The sequence below is a fragment of the Sinocyclocheilus rhinocerous genome, unplaced genomic scaffold, assembly GCF_001515625.1.
Source record: "Sinocyclocheilus rhinocerous isolate Xijiao unplaced genomic scaffold, SAMN03320098_v1.1 scaffold400, whole genome shotgun sequence".
NCBI classification, from domain to species: Eukaryota; Metazoa; Chordata; class Actinopteri; order Cypriniformes; family Cyprinidae; genus Sinocyclocheilus; species Sinocyclocheilus rhinocerous.
This window is the reverse complement of record NW_015666595.1, coordinates 82,237-101,926: the sequence shown is the minus strand read 5'-3', so window position 1 is coordinate 101,926 and position 19,690 is coordinate 82,237. Positions and strand designations below refer to the sequence as shown.

The window sequence follows — 19,690 nt, the reverse complement described above, 5'->3', positions numbered from 1 at the left end:
TGTTTGCTCTCTGATTTTAGATCAACATAGATGAGTACACAGGGGAGGAGAATGAGGAGAAGAACCCATATCCTGTGAACGATTTCCCAGGTGTGTTAAGAGAATGTGCTAAAAAAATACAGTTTTTTCATTAAAAAACTGAAGAAAGAGTCAAAAGCAATTCTACAGAAGAGCCCAGGCCTGTTTTATTCAGCTCTGGGAGCAGTCTATGTGAACTGTTTTTCGGTTGAGCAAAGGCGACTTTCTCTTTACTCTTGTTGAGTTCAACACATTTCCTGGTCCATGTCATCTTCACTTTTTTTTTTACAGTAATGCAAAGACGTGTGTGTAACTGTTGAGAGATGATGTGTCTGATGCACTTAGTGGAATTCTTTCCAAAAAATCTCTTTTGTCTTTTCAGCAGCAGAGGAGGACGATGAGGAGCCAGAGATGCCTGTAGGTCCTCGTCCACGTCCACTCTCCGACATTCAGCTGAAGGAGAAAGCTGTCCCCATGCCAGAAGCCAGAGCTTTCTTTATTTTCAGCCCCAATAACAAGTATGAAAACCACATATATACTTAAAGACCTCGATTTTCACATCAGTGGGTTATGTTACTTAATAGTTATTCAAAATCCAAACCCAAAAATGTCTCTCAAACCCATTTTTTCTGCTCTCTTTCTTCTGTAGGTTCAGGGTTTTGTGTCATAAGATTGTAAACCACAACATCTTCACCAATTTAATCCTGTTCTTTATACTGCTGAGCAGTATTTCACTGGCAGCGGAGGACCCAGTGAATAATGACTCATTCAGGAATCAGGTACACACAAACACATACTGACATGTACATCACATTTGTAGCGCTGCTGTTATGAGGCTTTGATATGTGCGCCTCTCTTTTTCTCTGCTAGATTCTAGGCTATGCAGATTATGTGTTTACAGGAATCTTCACCATAGAGATCATACTGAAGGTAAATTTACATTTTAAAGGTACAAGTGTCCCAGTTCATTTCATGCTAATCTTTCCTACTACAGCCTTCTCCGTGTTTCTTCCATACTCATCTAATTCCTCACTGACTCTCCATTTGTCCGCTCTTCCTCTCAGATGACAACGTATGGAGCATTCCTACATAAGGGTTCATTTTGTCGGAATTATTTTAATATTTTGGATCTGGTGGTGGTCAGTGTGTCTCTGATCTCCTCTGGAGTTCAGTAAGTACCTTTTTCCAAACTAACTGACAAACTAACCAGGGCTACTGCTTCTCATGTCACAAATAACATATTCAGTGTAACACTTTTTAATACCAATGTCCAATTAAATGCTATTTGTGTCTGGCCAATTCAGTGTTGTTATTGTTAACTAAAAGTAAAACTATTCAAAATATTTTTGGTAATTGAAATTAATCTGAATTAAAGTAAATTATAAATATTAGATGGAAAAACTTTAATGAAAATTGGAAACATTGCCTTGGCAACTAACTGAAATAAATGTAAAACGGTGAAGTATTAAAATAAAAAATGATTAAAAAAAACATTATTTTGACATTTTTAAATAATTGTAATAAATAAATTATCTTATAAAGCACATAACAAAATGACTAAAACTTAAACTAAAATTAAAATGAAAAAGTTAGCTCAAAATATTAATAAATACTATAATAGTATATAAAGAATACTCAAGATGCTGTCTTTATGTATGTATATATATATTAATATTCTTCTGATTATTGTTTAATTATTATAATAAAACAATGTTTTTTTTTTACAATTAATTTAGCCTTTGGTGCCAATGTAGAATTTTTTTGATTGCATTATTACTTAATCTATTAACGGAGTTGAACGGGGAAATGCATTTACCTCCTAATACCTCCTCTGCTGTCCAGGGGCATCTGCTTCTCTGTATAGTGTTTTGTTTAGGTCACATGATCAGTAATTAGCCGTTCTGATTGGAGGAGCTGAACTGTACTGTGATTCACAGGTCAAGTGCCATTAATGTAGTGAAGATTCTCAGAGTGCTGAGGGTGTTGAGGCCCCTGAGAGCAATCAACAGAGCCAAGGGCCTCAAAGTGAGTCTCTCTCTTTTACAAAAAAAAAAAAACTGTTCAGATGACTCTAACCTACACTTTCCATATAGTGTGATGGATGCGCTGAGCATTTATTTTAACTGAGAGCTTTGTTTGCATCCACAGCATGTGGTCCAGTGTGTGTTTGTAGCCATCCGTACCATCGGGAACATTGTCATCGTCACCACTTTGCTGCAGTTCATGTTTGCCTGTATTGGTGTTCAACTTTTCAAGGTAATTTGTGCTTTCTCACAACACGTACTTCTGTAAAAGAGCAAAACAGTGAAAGGTTTATACATTATTGCTGAAAATCTAGTTCTCTATAGAGAAAATGAATGGGATTTTAGTCCGGTTCTGTTGTATGTGCTGTTGGGACATTTGTGTTGTAAAATGTTCATGTGTGAGAACTGATGTTTGTTTTCTAGGGCAAATTCTTCTACTGCACAGACACCTCTAAACAGACACAGTCCGAATGCAGGTAACATCCCTCTTTCTTTGAGCACAAAGTTTACAGTAACATTTACATTAAAAAACAGCTCATTCATATGTATATGTGTGCACTGTGTGTGTGTATATTACAGGGGGTCCTATATATTATTCAAAGATGGGAATGTTGGGAAGCCAGTGAAATCACAGCGTTCATGGGAGAACAGTGACTTCAACTTTGATGATGTCCTGCAGGGCATGATGGCTCTGTTTGCCGTGTCCACTTTTGAGGGTTGGCCAGGGTGCGATACACAAACACACTCAAACTTGCTCACACACATACTTCTTCTTCACACATAATTCTTAAATATACATGCAAGACAGTAAGCTCATTGGCTGCATATGCAGCATGAACCAATCAGCTTGTGCCAAGTCGTTTAACTCTCTGAATATCATCAGTTACGTTAACACCCCGTCAGAATGCAAATAAGATTTTTCAGCAGCCATTACTCCAGTATTCAGTGTCAGATGATCCTTCAAAAATCATTCTAATATGGTTATCTGGTCCTCAAGAAACATTTCTTGTTAATATTTTTCTGGAAACAGTGATACAGTTTCTTGTGATTCTTTAAATATAAATGAACATATATTAGTTTCTGAAATGAAATATATTCATAAATGTCTTTACTGTCACTTTGGATCAGTTTAATGCGTCCCTGCTGAACAAAAATAAACTTTTGAATGGTGCACAATCACAAAACAACAATTTCTGTAGTCGATGCCAATACATGTGAGATTTCATGTTACCAATTTCTAAAAGCTAATATTGAACCAACTCCGTAAATACTCTATAAATATTACTATAAATTAATTAATCATTTTAAAAGCAGTGTTTCAAGAAGCTCTCTGTTCTCCCACAGGCTCCTCTACAGAGCCATTGACTCCCATGCAGAGGATGTTGGTCCAGTCTACAACTACCGTGTGATCATCTCTATATTCTTCATCATCTACATCATCATCATTGCCTTCTTCATGATGAACATATTCGTAGGTTTCGTCATTGTGACATTTCAGGAGCAGGGAGAGCAAGAGTACAAAAACTGTGAGCTGGACAAGAACCAGGTAGACTGGTGACAATATCTCTACAGGAACACAGAGAGTGTTTAAAAGTGTAACTCTAATTATATCTCCAAACATTTCTGTGTGTGTACAGCGGCAGTGTGTGGAATATGCCCTGAAGGCCCGTCCCCTGCGCAGGTACATCCCCAAGAACCCGTATCAGTACAAGGTATGGTACGTGGTGAACTCTACCTACTTTGAGTATCTGATGTTCACCCTCATTCTTCTCAACACCATCTGCCTGGCCATGCAGGTCAGTATGCTCAGTAACTGAACTAATGCATAGAGTCAAATACACAAATCGAATCTTTAAAAAAAAAAAAATCTGTTTGATTATGTGTTTGCAGCATCATGGCCAATCTCAGTCATTCAGCAAAGCCATGAATATCCTCAATATGTTGTTCACTGGCCTATTCACTGTGGAAATGATCCTAAAACTCATCGCCTTCAAACCCAGGGTAGGCCCTGCATGTTTCACTGTACAGTATTATATGAGCAAAGCTGATTTAATGCCAAAGCGTTCTATTAAACAGTGAATCTAGATTTATTATTAGACTTGTGTCCAGGAACTTCTAAAGATTAAGTCTTTAAAAATAAATTGTATTTTATTATTATTTTTTTAAAATCTGATTTGAGATGATTAGACTACAAGCTATTCTTAAAATTGATGTCCCAATCTTACCCAGCATTCATTATACAGAACTTTATTAACAGTGCTTTGAAGTGTTTTTTTTTTTTTTCAGCCGTGTGCTGTTTAAGAACCAGTTATTACCGCTGTTCTCCAGGCTAGATGTTTTCTGTTTTTGTTTGTGTCATCAAATGCACAGTTTACAGTGGATAACACTCTGCCTATCTTCAGAAATGTCACATCTCACTTATTTAACCTATATGTCTTTGACCTGAAATGTTTTACTACAGTCACTAGTTTTGTCCCAGATGAGGACTGAAATGAATGTAACGTAAAATGACAGTCTCTCTCTCGCTCTTCTTCAGAAATGAGTTTCATCGCCTGCCTTACGACGTAATTCCATCAGTGTTTAAAGAGTTTTATTTCTCGCATAACTTGGCAGCCATTTCCAGTCCATTAAAGGTTTTCCTGCCCTATTAAGCACAAATCAGATATTGTAAAGATGGTGTCAGTAGAGATGCCATCCGCTCAGAATTCCTCACAGGGTGAAGCGACTTCCCATAGAGCCCCAAAAAAAACATATTTTCCTTGTAAACGAGAGCATCACCACAAATCAAAGAGCGTTTTCTTGTGGAAATGGACTTCTTTAATCAGTAATTTCCTGAAAGTCTATAGATGGGCTGATTTTGTTGTGCTGAATGGTGATTGGCTAACGAAATGCATTGTCGGTTGACTGTGCTCATGCATCATGGGTACGGCAGCGCTAGTGATGGTCAATTCTGCCTCTCTAACTGCCCTCTCTCACCCCTCCCCCCCACCTTCCCCTCGTCCTGTGTAGGGTTACTTTAGTGACCCCTGGAATGTTTTTGACTTCCTCATCGTAATTGGCAGCATTATAGACGTCATTCTGAGTGAGATCAACGTAAGTACATCGCCACCTCTCTCTCTCTTTTCCCAACTCTTTTGCTCTCCTGTCCATCTCTGCTGTCTTTCATTCCCCCCTGTGCTTCCTGCCATTCTCTGCTCCTGCTGTCTCCTCCAACTCTTCATTTCCTGTTCTGACGGCAAGATGGCTGCTGTGGCAGGTCGCCCTGTGGCGGTGAGAGGTTTATTTAGGGCACACGTGCAGGAGAAAAAGTGTTCGTACAGGAGAGTTTTTTGGTAGGCCCCGTGAAAGAGAGAGAGCCAACGTTTCTTTTCATCCTCCAGGCAGCGATGTATGTTGTTTTGCTGTAACTAACAATCACACCTGAACTAACCCAGGACCCCTGGCTGTTCTTTTCAGGATGGTTTTGATGGATGTTTGACTGCTGCTGTAGAGCATGACAAGGTCTCGGTTCATCATGGGATTCTCTGATTTCGTTTTGATTTCCTCACACCCCTCATTTGATTTTATGATTTTTTCCTCATGTCTTCTGTGAGTTAATTGTTCATGTGTAACTGTTTTCTTCCTTATTTTCTCCTCTCTCCTTTTCTTTCCTTTTTCATTTCTTTTTTATTTGTTGTTTTGTTGTTTTCTGTCCAGCATTATTTTGTTGATGCATGGAACACGTTTGATGCCCTTATTGTAGTGGGTAGTGTTGTTGATATAGCCATCACAGAGGTTAACGTAAGTAATCTCTCTCTCTCAATCTGCCTGCCTGCACCCCCTAACCCTCCCACACTAACAAAGATGAGTTGCTTTAACCCTCCACCCGCACACATAGGCATGAATGTCCTTGTATAGCACTCAGGGTGATATATTCCAGCTTCACAATCAATATAGACTGATAAACTGATTTGGAAATTGTTACATTAAGATGGATGGTCAATCTTATCGATGTGCCCTGTAATTCATTCAATGCTTATATAAATGTTTCTTTACTGTTGAATCAATTCATAAACCTTCAAACTAATTTTGAAAGAAGAGCCCAGATTTTCATCTGAAGAAACTTGTATTTCATATTGCTGCTCATTTCAAGGTTTTGTATCCACTTTCGTAGTATAATATTCACTTTTCTTCAGCTTTATAGGCCTCATTTAGATTGTCAACCAATTTGATCTGGTATGGGCTTGTATGTTTGTAAACAGCAATAGCGCATATGAGGTCAAAATATTTCTTAAACTTGTTACATATCAGCTAGATTGGCTGGGTTTAACCAGAAATCATCACTTGTGAAATGTAGCAAATATAAATTTTATTAATGTTGTAAAAAATTGGATGTGACAAAATAGTGCATCTGTGCATTATGCATGCTATGAAAATGCATCTTTAGATTCATTTTTAAATCTTTAGTTTATATGTGGCAGTCGTGACTTTGCCACTTTGTTTTGATGTGCAGGTACTATTCAAAACTATCATTCAAAAGTTTAGTGTCAGTAAAAATGTTGTGTGTGTTTATGAAACAAGTCTCTTATGCACACCAATGCTATATTTATTTGATAAAAAATACAGTAAAAACTGAAATGTGAAATATTATTACAATTTAAAGTAACTGTTTTCTATTTGAATATTTAGGGCCCAAGCACCAATGGTGCGAGGACCCTATTGGAATTGCTCCTTCTTCTTCTTCTTCTCCAAAGCGAATCGCATTTTTGAGGGCCTAAACATGCTCGAAAATTCACGAAACTTTGCACAGACATCAGAACTGGCGAAAATTTACATCTGATATGGGTTTCAGAGTTGGGCATGGCAAAATGGCTCGATAGCGTCACCGATAAAATTTCAGCGAAGTGCCCCTCCTGCTACATTTCACGTACGTGTACGAAATTCAGTACATTCATGTGATGTCCCAATACCTACAAAAAAGTCTCTTGGAACGAAGTCCTAAATGCAACAGGAAGTCTGCCATTTTGAATTTCCTCTATGATTTTTTTTTGCCATTTTCATCTTTGGATCATCTTCAAATTTGGTGAAAGTAATTATAAGGGTTTTGAGATGCTAAATTGTGAAGATCTTGAGTTTTCATTGTAGGGTGTGTCCCTGGCAGCCTGACAAATTTCGATGTTTCGCCATGAAGCAGGAAGTTGCTGTAACTCAGGCAAACAATGTCCAATTTGCCTCAAACTTCACACATTTGATAAGAGTTCTGTCCTGAACACGTCCATGCCCATATTCAGTTATAGTCATAGTGCCACCTGCTGGCAACAGGAAGTGGCACTTGTTACTTGTTACTCTTAGTTCACTTCCAGAATAAAAATGTCCTGATAATTTACTCACCCCCATGTCATCCAAGATGTCCATGTCTTTCTGTCTTCAGTCGCAAAGAAATTAAGGTTTTTGCGGAAAACATTCCAGGATGATTTGCTGGTCAAGTAACATTTTTTTTTTGAACATTAAAGCATGTCAACATATTCTGTTACACCAAATACACAAAATAATGATCTTTAAAAAAGCATCATATGACCCCTTTAAATCAATCTCGGAAGCAGTTGAGCTGCCTAATATTTTTCTGGAGAAAGAAAGAAAGAAAGAAACCTTAATGCCCCCAAACTTTTGAATGGTGTATTTTGGATTTTCAGTTTTATTTGTTACTCTTTATTAGAAAAAGTTTAAATACAAGACTACAGCTCTATGTAAGTTTTCATTTTTAACAACTTAAGGAGTTTAAAAGATCAAAATGTGTTAATGAAGGTTATTTATGATTGACAGCAGTTGTGCTGGAGATATACCCCCTGTTTTGCTATACACATCCATTTCAGCACTGACTGGGTTTGATTTGGTTGGAGTTTTCTCTTCATCCAGCATCTGATTTGATCTGAAGGCATGACCTTTGACCCAGCATTGTGTTTGGATTGATTTTGTTTCCCCCTTTTCTTTCCTTTGAGAAAACTCTGAGCACTTTTTTCTCATGCTTCATTAACCTGTTAATTGATCTGATTACTGATCTGAAATGAAACTGATGAATCCGTGCTGATAGCCAGTCCCTCCTCTCAGTGCTACAAGGAGATTAGAGTGGAACCGGACGACTCTGTTCTCCCTTAGAAAAGCGTTAATGTCACCCCTCCTCCCCCTGAGGCTGCTCTGCTCCTCTCAGTGCTTTGTCCTCCCTGCCTGTTGGAGGCGCTCTCTGATTCGCGGTGTCTAATTGGACAGAAGCGGGGGGTGGAGAGATGGGAGTGTTTGCCAGCTCTGTCTTGCTGACGATGCCACATTGCATCCTTCTCTAGAATGCCTCTTCTTTTCTGTCTCTATGTTCTGCATTTTCCTCCCTGTTTTCAGTGTTTTTCCTCTGTCTCTTTTCTCTTTCTTTCTTACACCCGCACATTATTCTTGGTAGGCCTGCTCCCTGTGTCATTAGCTGTTCACCATCTGATAGGACCATAACCACTGAACTTAATTGGCTAAGCCAGTTATGAATATGATGTATTCAAATAACTTCTGTTGACTGACAGGGTGATCTCATGAAATGATGTTTTGTATGAAAAAATATTTGCATATTTTTTCATATTAAAAAAACAATAAATTTCATTAAAAAACCTTAAGAGAAGCAGCACACATGATACTGTAATTAAAATCATCTTGGCAAAACAATGATTTACATGAAATACAGTGCAAATGATTTATATTTTTACATTAAATATGAAATAATTTATTTAGAATACATTTTAAAATATTTTAATATTCATTCATTTATTTATTGGATTTTTTTAAATTACAGTAGGTTACTCTTAGGTGGGGAAGTGAGTTTAAATTTGCTTAATTGTCATAAAAAACTATTATAGTTTTAATGACAATTAAGCACATTTAAAGCCTACAATCCAAGACATCTTAATACTCCTAAATAAACTCTCATTTATATAATGTAATATAATGTAATATAATATCTGTTATTATTGTTGTTATTGTTAATAATAATAATAGTTAATAATTAACTTTATTTATTTGTAGGATATATTTTTTTAATTGCAGTAGGCTACTCATAATTAGAGGAAGTGGGCTTATGTGTGCTTAATTGTCATAAAAATATATTATTTTCATTATAATCTAGCACATTTAAACCCAACAGTGCAAGAAATGGTACTGGTCCTAAAACAGGCTCTCGCAGTCTAATACAAACTATGAGGCGTCTCCCCTGCAAAAGACCCAACACACTGACGGACACTTTACCACACATATTCCTACACAAACACACACAGGTGTACAGTGGGTGGTTGGCGCTGCTATAGCTTTCATCTGTCTGCCTTTCTTTAAAGCCAGCTGACCCCTCCTCCTCTCCCCCCTCCTCTGTGGTAAGACCAATGGTACGGACCAACGGTAACCAAAACCCCACCTCTCATTCCACCCAGTCACCTTGTCGACCTGTCCATCAACACCTGTCATTCACCATGTGACTTTGGCATGAACGCATGTGTTCTCTCTCATCATTGTGGCATTGGGCAGGCACGTGTATATGCTGGTAGTGTGTCCATCGCCTCGACCTCTCCCCTCCCCTAGGCTGCGATGCCTGTCATTGGTGCGCTGTAGTCACATGGTCATCGCTCTCTCTGTGTGTAGTCCAGTGTCGGCCTCTGCTGGTCAGCTCTGGTGTGACAGTTCACAACCGACGTGGCAGAGCTCTGAAATCAGCTAGGGCTTGTGAAAATACGATTTCCTGTGCGATGTCCACATGCATGAAGCTAATTCTCAGTTTTGCTTGGTTTGTGTGATGTGTTTTTATAGGGCATGTGTGAGAAGATGTAGGTGTTAGAGATTTAAAGGTGCACCGAGTCATTTTTTTTCATGTTGTGCTTATACTGACACCTAGTGGTGTGGATGCAGTGCCTTACCAAAGAAAAAAATTTACCGATGCCATTATAGAAATGCTCAATTCGCAGAATTTATTCCACAAGCGGAAGTTTCAGATAACAGGGGTCTTGCCAAGATAAAACCAATAGTATTTGGTTAGTCATGTGATCTCAAAATGGCGGCTCCCATGAGGTGACCCTCTCCGTGTAAAACAAAACTGCTTTTGGGTGACTGATATGACTGCTGAGTTCATTTTAGATAAGTGATGATTTTAAGCACATTTTTTTAAAACTACAATTTATTACAATACAGTACAATACAATTCTATGTGTAGAAACTTTTTAATGGGGGGGGAAAAACGACTGAGTGCACCTTTGAAATAGAAAGCCGCAGCTTTGTGTATATGTTTAGATTACATAACTAAAGTAAAATATCAGATTTTAAAGAAGCGCAAACAAATGGATTAGCCCATTTCTGCCACATAAGAAAACAATAATGCTTTGGTAAATCATAATTTTGACAAAATTATAAGATAGGAGGTCATTATGAGATAAAAACCAAGATAAAAAATTATGACATACTAAGTTATGCATTAAAAAGTCTAAATTGACATACTAAGTCAGTTATGAGATAAGTCACAATTATGGCCTTATAGTCATTATAGACATTATAGACTTTGTCAATGTCGACTTATCTCATAATTTCGACTTTGTCTTTTCAACTTGTCATAATTGACCTTTTATCTCATAATTGACTTACTATCTCATAATTTCGATTTTTTTTTGTCATAATTTGGACTTTGTATCTCATAATGACGTTTAATGTCATAATTATAATTTACAAAAGCATAACATCTGTAAACATATGTGGTTTAGTGTCTGTGTATGTGACACATACACAGATTCTAATATCACCTGTGAAATTTAGTGTTAAATGTTTCAATGACAGGTTAGTTCTATAGGGTATTTATTAAGTATATATGATTAGCTGGAAAGATTGTTACTTCAGGGGTGTTGTGTATTGTGGTAGACATCTATAAATGCTTTGCATCCATTTGGAATATTGTCATTGTTTCATAAAGCCACCAGACATCCTCTGTGTCTCTGTAGTTTGCTATTGGTGGAAGTGTTTAACATGCTGTTGTAGACATATTAACTTGATTGTGTGTGTGTGTGTGTCATCTTGAATTGTTCTGGTTGGTGTACAATATGTGTGTGTGTGTGCCTCTCCATGAACACGCATATGTGTGTGTTTGTCATGCTGAAAAAGGGCCTCCAAAACACTGAAGATAACGCCAGGATCTCAATCACGTTCTTTCGGCTGTTCCGTGTGATGAGGCTGGTGAAGCTCCTGTCTCGGGGAGAGGGCATTCGGACGCTGCTCTGGACCTTCATTAAATCCTTTCAGGTGAGGAGAATAAAAATTAGACAGCACTTGTGTAATTGTATAGAGAAGGTTGTACTGTGGTCCAGACTTTATGCCCAAGTCAAAGTCAGACTTTGTGAGCAATTAAACACCAGCAGACAATCTAATAACAGACTAACAAACATGTTTGTGTTATTATATGGCTACACTGGATGCAAGCAGCATGTTGTGACAATAAAACCTGATTGTTTGCATTATAATCAACAAAACCATCTACACGGCATGCTCTAGTCAATTGATGGCCTGCCGCTTTTTTAACCTGTTTTTCTGAAATAAAATGATCAAATGTACAAAAGTTTGGTCTGTTGTCTGTAAAAATAAAATAAATAATAATTTTTTTTTTATTCAGCAATGCATTTAAATGCATTAAAATGATCAAAAGTGATAGTAAATAATGTTATAAAATATTTGTATTATTAAATCCAATTTTTTGTATTTTATGTTCATCAAAGAATCCTAAAAATGCATGTCAGTTTCTACAAAAGTATTAAAGGTTTTCAACATTGATAATAATCAGAAATGTTTCCTGAGCACCAAATGAGCATATTAGAATGATTTCTGAAGGAGTAATGACAGCTTTGCCATCACAAGAATGAATTACATTTTAATATGTATTAAAATAAACAAACTTATTTTAAAGTGTAATAATATTTCACAATATTACTGTTTTCCTGTATTTTTGATCAAATAAATGCAGCCTTGCTGAGACTTTCAAAAAATCAACCCCAAACTTGGTATTGTACAAAAAAACAACAACATATGCATGCATTAATCATATGCGTGCATTGAATTTCATCATATATTTAAATACAATTTTATATCTAAGAAATATAAAAAATATATATATATTTAAAAACATATTTTACTTAAAAAATATATCTTATTTCTAACTATACATATACACTTTTGTTGCTATAAAAATGTTTTTAAAAATAGTTATTTGACTATAGGTCATGTGGCTGTTGAAATGAAACATTTATATTCCTGCATTTTGTGTTTGTTGTGTATATTTAATCGTTCTTCTTTTCCCTTCTCCACCTCCCTCGGTTTGTTCACAGGCTCTTCCCTATGTTGCTTTGCTGATCGTAATGCTGTTCTTCATCTACGCCGTCATTGGGATGCAGGTCAGGCCCAGCTTCATTTGCTTCACACTCTCTCCACATCTTCCCCATGGAAATGTCTCCATGGCTTCTATAGCCCCTGTGCTTGTACTTGGACATGTTGGCGTTGAGCGATTCATGAAGGATAATGTTTTTTCTGACTCCACAGATGTTTGGTAAGATTGCCCTGAGGGACAACAGCCAGATCAACCGAAACAACAACTTTCAGACGTTTCCTCAGGCTGTTCTGCTGCTCTTCAGGTCAGTTTCCCACTTGCTTTCTTTCTCTCGCTTTCACTCGTTTAATGTCTCTCTCTCACATTGAGCTCGTGTATTTCTGTAGGTGTGCAACAGGGGAGGCGTGGCAGGAAATCATGCTGGCCTGTTCTCCGAACCGCCCGTGTGAGAAGGGGTCAGAGGTCAACCACAACAGTGAAGACTGTGGCAGCCACTTTGCCATCATCTACTTTGTTAGCTTTTATATGCTTTGCGCCTTCCTGGTGAGTCGACATCGGTATTCCTTCCCAGTAAGCAACTGTGTTATTGTAAATCAGCTGTGAAATTTGTTGTGAAATCATCTCCACCAGCATGACATCCTTTACCCCCTCCGCACAATGTTTACCGTATCCATAAAAACAGAAGCAGCGGGTTTCCTTAGCATAAGATGATTCAGATCCTTCCTCTCCCACAGATCATTAACCTCTTTGTGGCCGTCATCATGGACAACTTTGACTATTTAACACGTGATTGGTCGATATTGGGGCCGCATCACCTGGATGAGTTTAAGAGGATATGGGCAGAATACGATCCTGAGGCCAAGTCAGTCACTTCATGTTTTGCCATCTTTCACACATCTGCTCTATCCCATTCTAGATTATTATTAGTAGTGACTGAAACTGAGATCTGAGTTTAATGTGATTGCAGGGGTCGGATAAAGCACCTGGATGTGGTGACGTTGCTGCGCAGGATTCAGCCTCCCCTTGGATTTGGAAAGCTTTGTCCACATAGAGTGGCGTGCAAGGTACAAACACAAATCCTAAAATGTGCTAATTCTGTAGTGCGTTATACACATTACTTGACTTACTTTATCTGTGCATCTGCAGCGGCTTGTGTCCATGAACATGCCTCTCAATAGTGACGGGACGGTGATGTTCAACGCAACTCTCTTTGCTCTGGTACGAACGGCTCTACGCATCAAAACTGAAGGTGTGAAAATGTCGTACACATAAACATGCATAAAACCAATTCACATGCCAACATACATGCACAGAAAAGTCACTGTTTGTATTTGTGTGTGTCAGGTAACCTGGAGCAAGCAAATGAGGAACTCAGGGCCATCGTGAAGAAGATCTGGAAGAGGACGAGCATGAAGCTGCTGGATCAAGTCGTTCCCCCTGCTGGAGGTGGGTGGTGGCAAAAGGTCAACCATTACATTCAAAAGTTTGGGGTCGATAAGATTTTTGTTTTCAAGTGTTTTTGAAAGAAGTCTCTTGTTCTGACCAAGACTGCATTTATTTGGTCAAATGTACAGTAAAAACAGTAATATTGTGAAATATTAATACAATTTAAAATAAATGTTTCCTCTTTTAATATTTTAAAATGTAATTTATTCCTGTGATTGCAAAGCTGAATTTTCAGCAGGCATTACTAGTCACATGATCCTTTAGAAATCATTCTAATATGCTGATTTTGTGTTTAAGAAACATTTCTTATTATTATCATTATTGAAAACAGTTGTGCTTAATATTTTTTGTGAAAAACGGATACTTTAAAATTTTTTTAGGATACTTTGATGAATTCAAAAGAACAGAAATCCTTTCTAACAATGTACTCTGTCACTCTTTCAGTTTAATGCATAACTGTTGAATAAAAGTGTTAATTTCTTTTTAAAAAAAGCACTGACCCCAAACTTGTGTAGTGAAAACAAAACAAAGGTGTTCAAGTTCTCTTCTCCTATCCCAACACTTCAAGAAGCTGTCAAGTTTATCTTAAAAGTTTGAAACAATATATTTATGAACTAAAATAACAATGCAGGAAGCAGCATAACTTCTAACCAGCACAACGAACAAAACCTGAGTGTGTGTTTCCTTGCCCGACAGATGATGAAGTAACAGTGGGGAAGTTCTATGCCACATTCCTGATTCAGGAATACTTCAGGAAATTTAAGAAGCGCAAGGAACAGGGCCTGGTGTCCAAAATTCCTCCAAAGACTGCTCTTTCACTGCAGGTGGGTACATAAGACCATCAGCTATAACAGAAAAATGTTTTGTTCACATATGAATGTGCCTATTTGTGTGTGTTGTGACCAGGCTGGCCTGCGTACACTGCATGATATGGGTCCTGAGATCAGAAGAGCGATATCAGGAGACCTGACTGTGGAGGAGGAGCTGGAGAGAGCCATGAAGGAAACCGTGTGTTCTGCATCTGAGGATGATATCTTCAGGGTAAAGGTCTGATATTGCCTCTTGTTTCCTCTCCTCCGCTCTTCTCACATCATCGCTTCTGCTGCCGGAGCTTCTGCCCACCTGCATGGGACCATCAGCCAGATCTTCAAACCAACCGGGCTGCGAAGGGTCACAGAGCTGCTTGTTTAGATTCTTTGCTCCACATTGAGGGCTTAGAATAATTTTTTTCATTTGTTATTAGGACAACAAAATCATTATGTTCACATTAAGTTCATAAATGTGTCAAATTGCATAAGCTTGTCAAGTAAAAGTATCAGAAATCATTAAGGAACAGCGCTTTGCCCTCATCACACAGATCAGATGGTTATAAATGAGTGTTAAAGGAAAATCCAAATAGCTCTATTAAGAATTAGTCATCAGTGATGTTAAAGTACATTTATAGACAGTTTAGAAAAACCTAAAACAGTGTGTTCTTAATATCCTAATGATTTTTGGCATAAAAGAAAAATCGATCATTTTGACCAATACAATGTTTTTTTGGCTATTGCTACAAATATACCCCAGCGACTTAAGACTGGTTTTGTGCTCCAGGGTCACATTTGGCCCGTTTACCTTGGTATTAACATTCGATCACTAATAGACACTAAATACAGCTGAAAAAGAGATGGAATATGTCCTTAATGCTTAGGGCTTCTGTATCATAAGAAAATGCCCAGGCAAACATGTACATGTGAAAGACATGCTGTATGTAGTCATTGAAATCTACTGAAAAATCACTGGAGTTGTTAATAGCAGGTGTGAAGGGGGAGGGATGATGAGGTTTGCGTAAATGTGATCACTTTCATGCGTATATTTGTCTTTGCAGCGGTCTGGCGGTCTCTTCGGTAACCACGTCAACTACTACCACCAGAGTGACGGCCACGCCTCCTTCCCACAGTCCTTCACAACACAGCGGCCGTTGCACATCAGTAAATCCGGGAGTCCCGGCGAAGCAGAATCTCCCTCTCATCAGAAGCTCGTCGACTCCACCTTCACTCCGAGCAGTTATTCTTCCTCAGGATCCAACGCAAACATTAACAACGCCAACAACACAGCCATCGGACACCGGTACCCCAAACCTACCGTCAGCACAGTGGACGGACACACGGGGCCGCCCCTCACCACCGTCCCACTACCACGGCCCACATGGTGCTTTCCTAACAAGAGGTATGATGACATATGCTTTCTGTAGTGGAATGCAAATGTGCGAGTTAGTGGGGAGATGTTCAGGTTTGTCAGAATCTGGTTCCTGATTGTGGTTTGTCTCGCCCCTGGTTGTCTCATGTGGACCAGGAGCTGTTTCTATGACACTTTCATGCGGTACGTTCCTCACACAAAGACCAAAAGAGACCTCATCACTTTGGAGGGCTGTCGTATGCTCTGTCCATACTGGGGTGGATCTGAAGCTAAATGTGTGCAACACACACAGATCCACTCTAGCATTAACTAGCAGGATCTGTGAGCGGCTTTCCTGATTGGCTGACAGCTAAATGAGCATGTGCTAGGCCAGTGGTTCTTAACTGGTTTTACTGTCAGAACCCAGATTTTACGTTCTCAGCAACAAATCATTTTTTTGAAGCGTTGTTCATGTTATTCTTGATGATAAGGGCATGTGAAACAACACATTTATGTTGGCATCTACCTAATCTGGACGTTTCTACAAAGAACTCAGACAAAATAATTTGTTTAAATTAAATTTAATTAAAATTTAAAATTAAAATTAAAAGAAAAATCTTTAAAATAATTTGTATTCATTGAAATAAAGCAGAAATAAAATATAGCTTAACTTAGATAAATAACTGAAATAAAACATGTTCTATTTTAAGTGCTAAAATGATTCAAACTGAAATAAAAAATGTAACTATACAAACAAACTAATAAATAAGTCAAAAACACACAAATTACACTTAAATGTAAGCTAAAAATGTAAAATCTAAATTAAAATGAAAATATAAAAAGCTAATTCAAAATATTAATAAATACTATAATATATAATAGTATATATGTATAATAATATATAAATAATACTAAAATAACAATACTGACAGATTAATTTTGTGGCAAAATGAAAAAAAATTATAAAAGCACATACAATTACTAAATTACTTAAAATGAAAATATAAAAAGCTAATTAAAAATACAGTAGTAATACTAAAGGAACACCACTGACAGATTCATTTATAGCAAAATCCTGTAGAGTTTGATGGAATGCAGGCCTTTTGACATCAACAAAAACAAATGGGATGAGCCTTTTTATTTTATAATATGAAGTTGTAGCCTGTTCATCATAACTAAGCATGTTCAAATGGTTAGTTGTATTAGTTTTCATATAGTTTTTCACTTATTCTCCCCTGCTATCAGAACAGACCTCAGTCTCACCAGTTAAGAACCGCTCTGCTAGTCCATGTGCTTGTTTGTGTTGAAGCTCATTCTGCTGGTCATTTCCAGGCTGTACTGGAGGGGCTCTTCATTTAGACCCAAATACAAAAGCATCAATTTCACAAGCAGCTCTGACTGCTATTAAACTGGATGTACTACATCCATTTTTGTGCTAACAGATGCATCACAAATCATAAGAACAGGATATGCACTTATTTCTGTTAGAGGAGCTCCAGTCTTTATGAAGTGCCCCTTGACAAACCTTTTCTCCTCTTAAATCTAATATCATAAGGTTTCTCTGCAAAAATAATAACAGTGCTTCTGTAATGTGACACAAGCAGTTAAACCTGTGCTGTAAGCTTTGTTAGACGTCATCAAACCTTAAGCTGCTATAATTGAATGTGTTCACATTATAATAGCCTTATGAGAGCTTGAGGAGAGAGTAACCGCTGTTATCTGTATAGGTGAGCTTTCCTCACTTTCTGAAGCCTTCTAAAGAGCAGACGATGAAGATGTGCTATATGCTTCTAGTTCACCTGTGTGTTTTGATGTTTTGTGTAGCTCTGATTCCAGTGACAGTCGTCTCCCTATAATACGGCGAGAGGAAGCATCTACAGATGAGACGTACGATGAAACATTTCTAGATGAGCGAGATCAGACCATGCTCTCGATGGACATGTAATACTTCATTCTTCTGTTTTCATTCATATCAGAATATTTAATACAACAATAAACCACAGGAGGGCGTGAGATAGTTTAATGCATGACCTATAGTAGCTTATTTGCTTTCTATAAATTGGCAAAATGGCTTACTAGAAGATGCAGAATCTGACCCCCTCGCCCCCTAATATTAATAGTGTCTTCCAAACAGTGGTCATAATGGTCCCAAAAATAGAATTCATTTGATTTGATTTCATTATATATAAATTTGGGGTCAGAAGATTTTTTTTGAAAGAAATGAATACTTTTATTCAGCAAAAAATGCATTAAATTCATCAAAAGTTACATTTATAATGCTACAAATGATTTCTATTTCAAATAAATTTTGGAAAATGTAACTTTCAATTAATCATATACAATTTTATTTTTTTTTAATTAGCAGCATAATGTTTTCAACGTTGATAATATTAAGAAATGTTTCTTGAGCAGCAGTTCAGAATATTAGAATGATTTCTGAAGGATCATGTGACACTGAAGACTGGAGGAATGATGCTGAAAATTCAGCTTTGCATCACAGGAATAAATTACATTTTGAAAAGACTCATTTTAAATCGTAATATTTGACAATATTGCTGTTTTACTGTATTTTTGATCAAATAAATGCAGTCTTAGTTAGCATAAGAGACAGCTTTCAAACTAAATCTTTTCAACCTTTGTAAAATATAATTTCTTTTTCTTTTTGGGGGATACATTTTGGCCCAAACTTGACAGTTTTGTGAGATTCTGGCTCCTAGACAGAATTATATTTTAATGTTCTGAATGTGTTTGCGGGATGCAGGATGGAATTTCAGGATGAAGAGAGCAAGCAATTGGCTCCCATGGAGGAGGCGGATGTAGGGGAGGAGAGGAGGCCGTGGCAGTCTCCACGGCGACGGGCCTTTCTCTGCCCCACTGCACTGGGTACATACTCACACACACATTCATTACAGTTAATACAGATCAGTACAATCATTAGTTTCGCTTCAAATGTGACGTTGAAGTCAACTGCATATTTGCTTTTCAACACAGGTCGACGGTCTTCCTTTCACTTGGAGTGTCTGAGAAAACATAACAGACCTGATGTTTCGCAGAAAACAGCACTACCACTGCATCTAGTGCATCATCAGGTAAACTTATGCGTGCGCACACGCTTGACAAAGTTTTTTTTTTTGTCCTTTTCACTTACTCATCTTCTGGTTTTCAAAGGCTCTGGCTGTGGCAGGGTTGAGTCCCTTGCTGAGACGGAGTCATTCTCCGACACTGTTCACGCGTCTGTGTTCCACACCTCCTGCGAGTCCCAGCGGCCGCGGCGGGGGAGGCCCGTGCTACCAGCCCGTCCCGTCTCTGCGGTTGGAGGGCAGCGGATCTTACGAGAAACTCAACAGCAGCATGCCATCTGTGAACTGCAGCTCGTGGTACAGTGACAGTAACGGCAACCACAGCCGGAGCGTGCAGAGGACGCAGCGACCCGTATCCCTCACGGTTCCTCCGGTCACACGCAGAGACTCCATATCCCTGGCTCATGGGAGCGCCGGCAGCCTCGTGGAGGCGGTAAGCCAGAGTTTTTTCTTATGCACTGAGCCAGCAATTTTCATATCAGTAGCTCTTACATACACCAGACTTAATAGTTTTGTTCCTATATATATTCTGAAGGTTTTTAGAGATGGGTTTGTTCATATAACATTCGCCTGACTTATATAACAAGTTATTCTTAAATATGGGA

At 38.0% G+C, this 19,690-nt stretch overlaps 1 protein-coding gene across 11 annotated transcripts in view; it reads left to right on the top strand.

Moving 5' to 3' along the window:
* The window catches only part of cacna1c (calcium channel, voltage-dependent, L type, alpha 1C subunit), a 129,350-nt gene that overhangs the window by 103,553 nt on the left and 6,107 nt on the right, over positions 1-19,690 (top strand). For 2 of the 11 annotated variants that reach the window (XM_016544453.1, XM_016544448.1), the window contains 29 exons: positions 21-90; positions 401-536; positions 668-797; positions 889-948; positions 1,083-1,189; positions 1,956-2,043; positions 2,167-2,274; positions 2,466-2,518; positions 2,622-2,768; positions 3,387-3,588; positions 3,680-3,838; positions 3,933-4,043; positions 5,739-5,822; positions 9,389-9,436; positions 11,190-11,327; positions 12,404-12,469; positions 12,615-12,706; positions 12,789-12,945; positions 13,137-13,264; positions 13,370-13,466; positions 13,549-13,651; positions 13,747-13,848; positions 14,545-14,672; positions 14,755-14,895; positions 15,716-16,056; positions 16,183-16,209; positions 17,830-17,946; positions 18,767-19,094; positions 19,174-19,518. In XM_016544453.1, the coding sequence (XP_016399939.1) occupies positions 21-90; positions 401-536; positions 668-797; positions 889-948; positions 1,083-1,189; positions 1,956-2,043; positions 2,167-2,274; positions 2,466-2,518; positions 2,622-2,768; positions 3,387-3,588; positions 3,680-3,838; positions 3,933-4,043; positions 5,739-5,822; positions 9,389-9,436; positions 11,190-11,327; positions 12,404-12,469; positions 12,615-12,706; positions 12,789-12,945; positions 13,137-13,264; positions 13,370-13,466; positions 13,549-13,651; positions 13,747-13,848; positions 14,545-14,672; positions 14,755-14,895; positions 15,716-16,056; positions 16,183-16,209; positions 17,830-17,946; positions 18,767-19,094; positions 19,174-19,518 (3,813 nt within the window). Of the gene's footprint in view, positions 1-20; positions 91-400; positions 537-667; positions 798-888; positions 949-1,082; positions 1,190-1,955; positions 2,044-2,166; positions 2,275-2,465; positions 2,519-2,621; positions 2,769-3,386; positions 3,589-3,679; positions 3,839-3,932; positions 4,044-5,051; positions 5,136-5,738; positions 5,823-9,388; positions 9,437-11,189; positions 11,328-12,403; positions 12,470-12,614; positions 12,707-12,788; positions 12,946-13,136; positions 13,265-13,369; positions 13,467-13,548; positions 13,652-13,746; positions 13,849-14,544; positions 14,673-14,754; positions 14,896-15,715; positions 16,057-16,182; positions 16,210-17,829; positions 17,947-18,766; positions 19,095-19,173; positions 19,519-19,690 lie in introns of all 11 variants that reach the window. The other 9 variants (XM_016544458.1, XM_016544450.1, XM_016544459.1 and 6 more) reach the window with 9 other exon arrangements.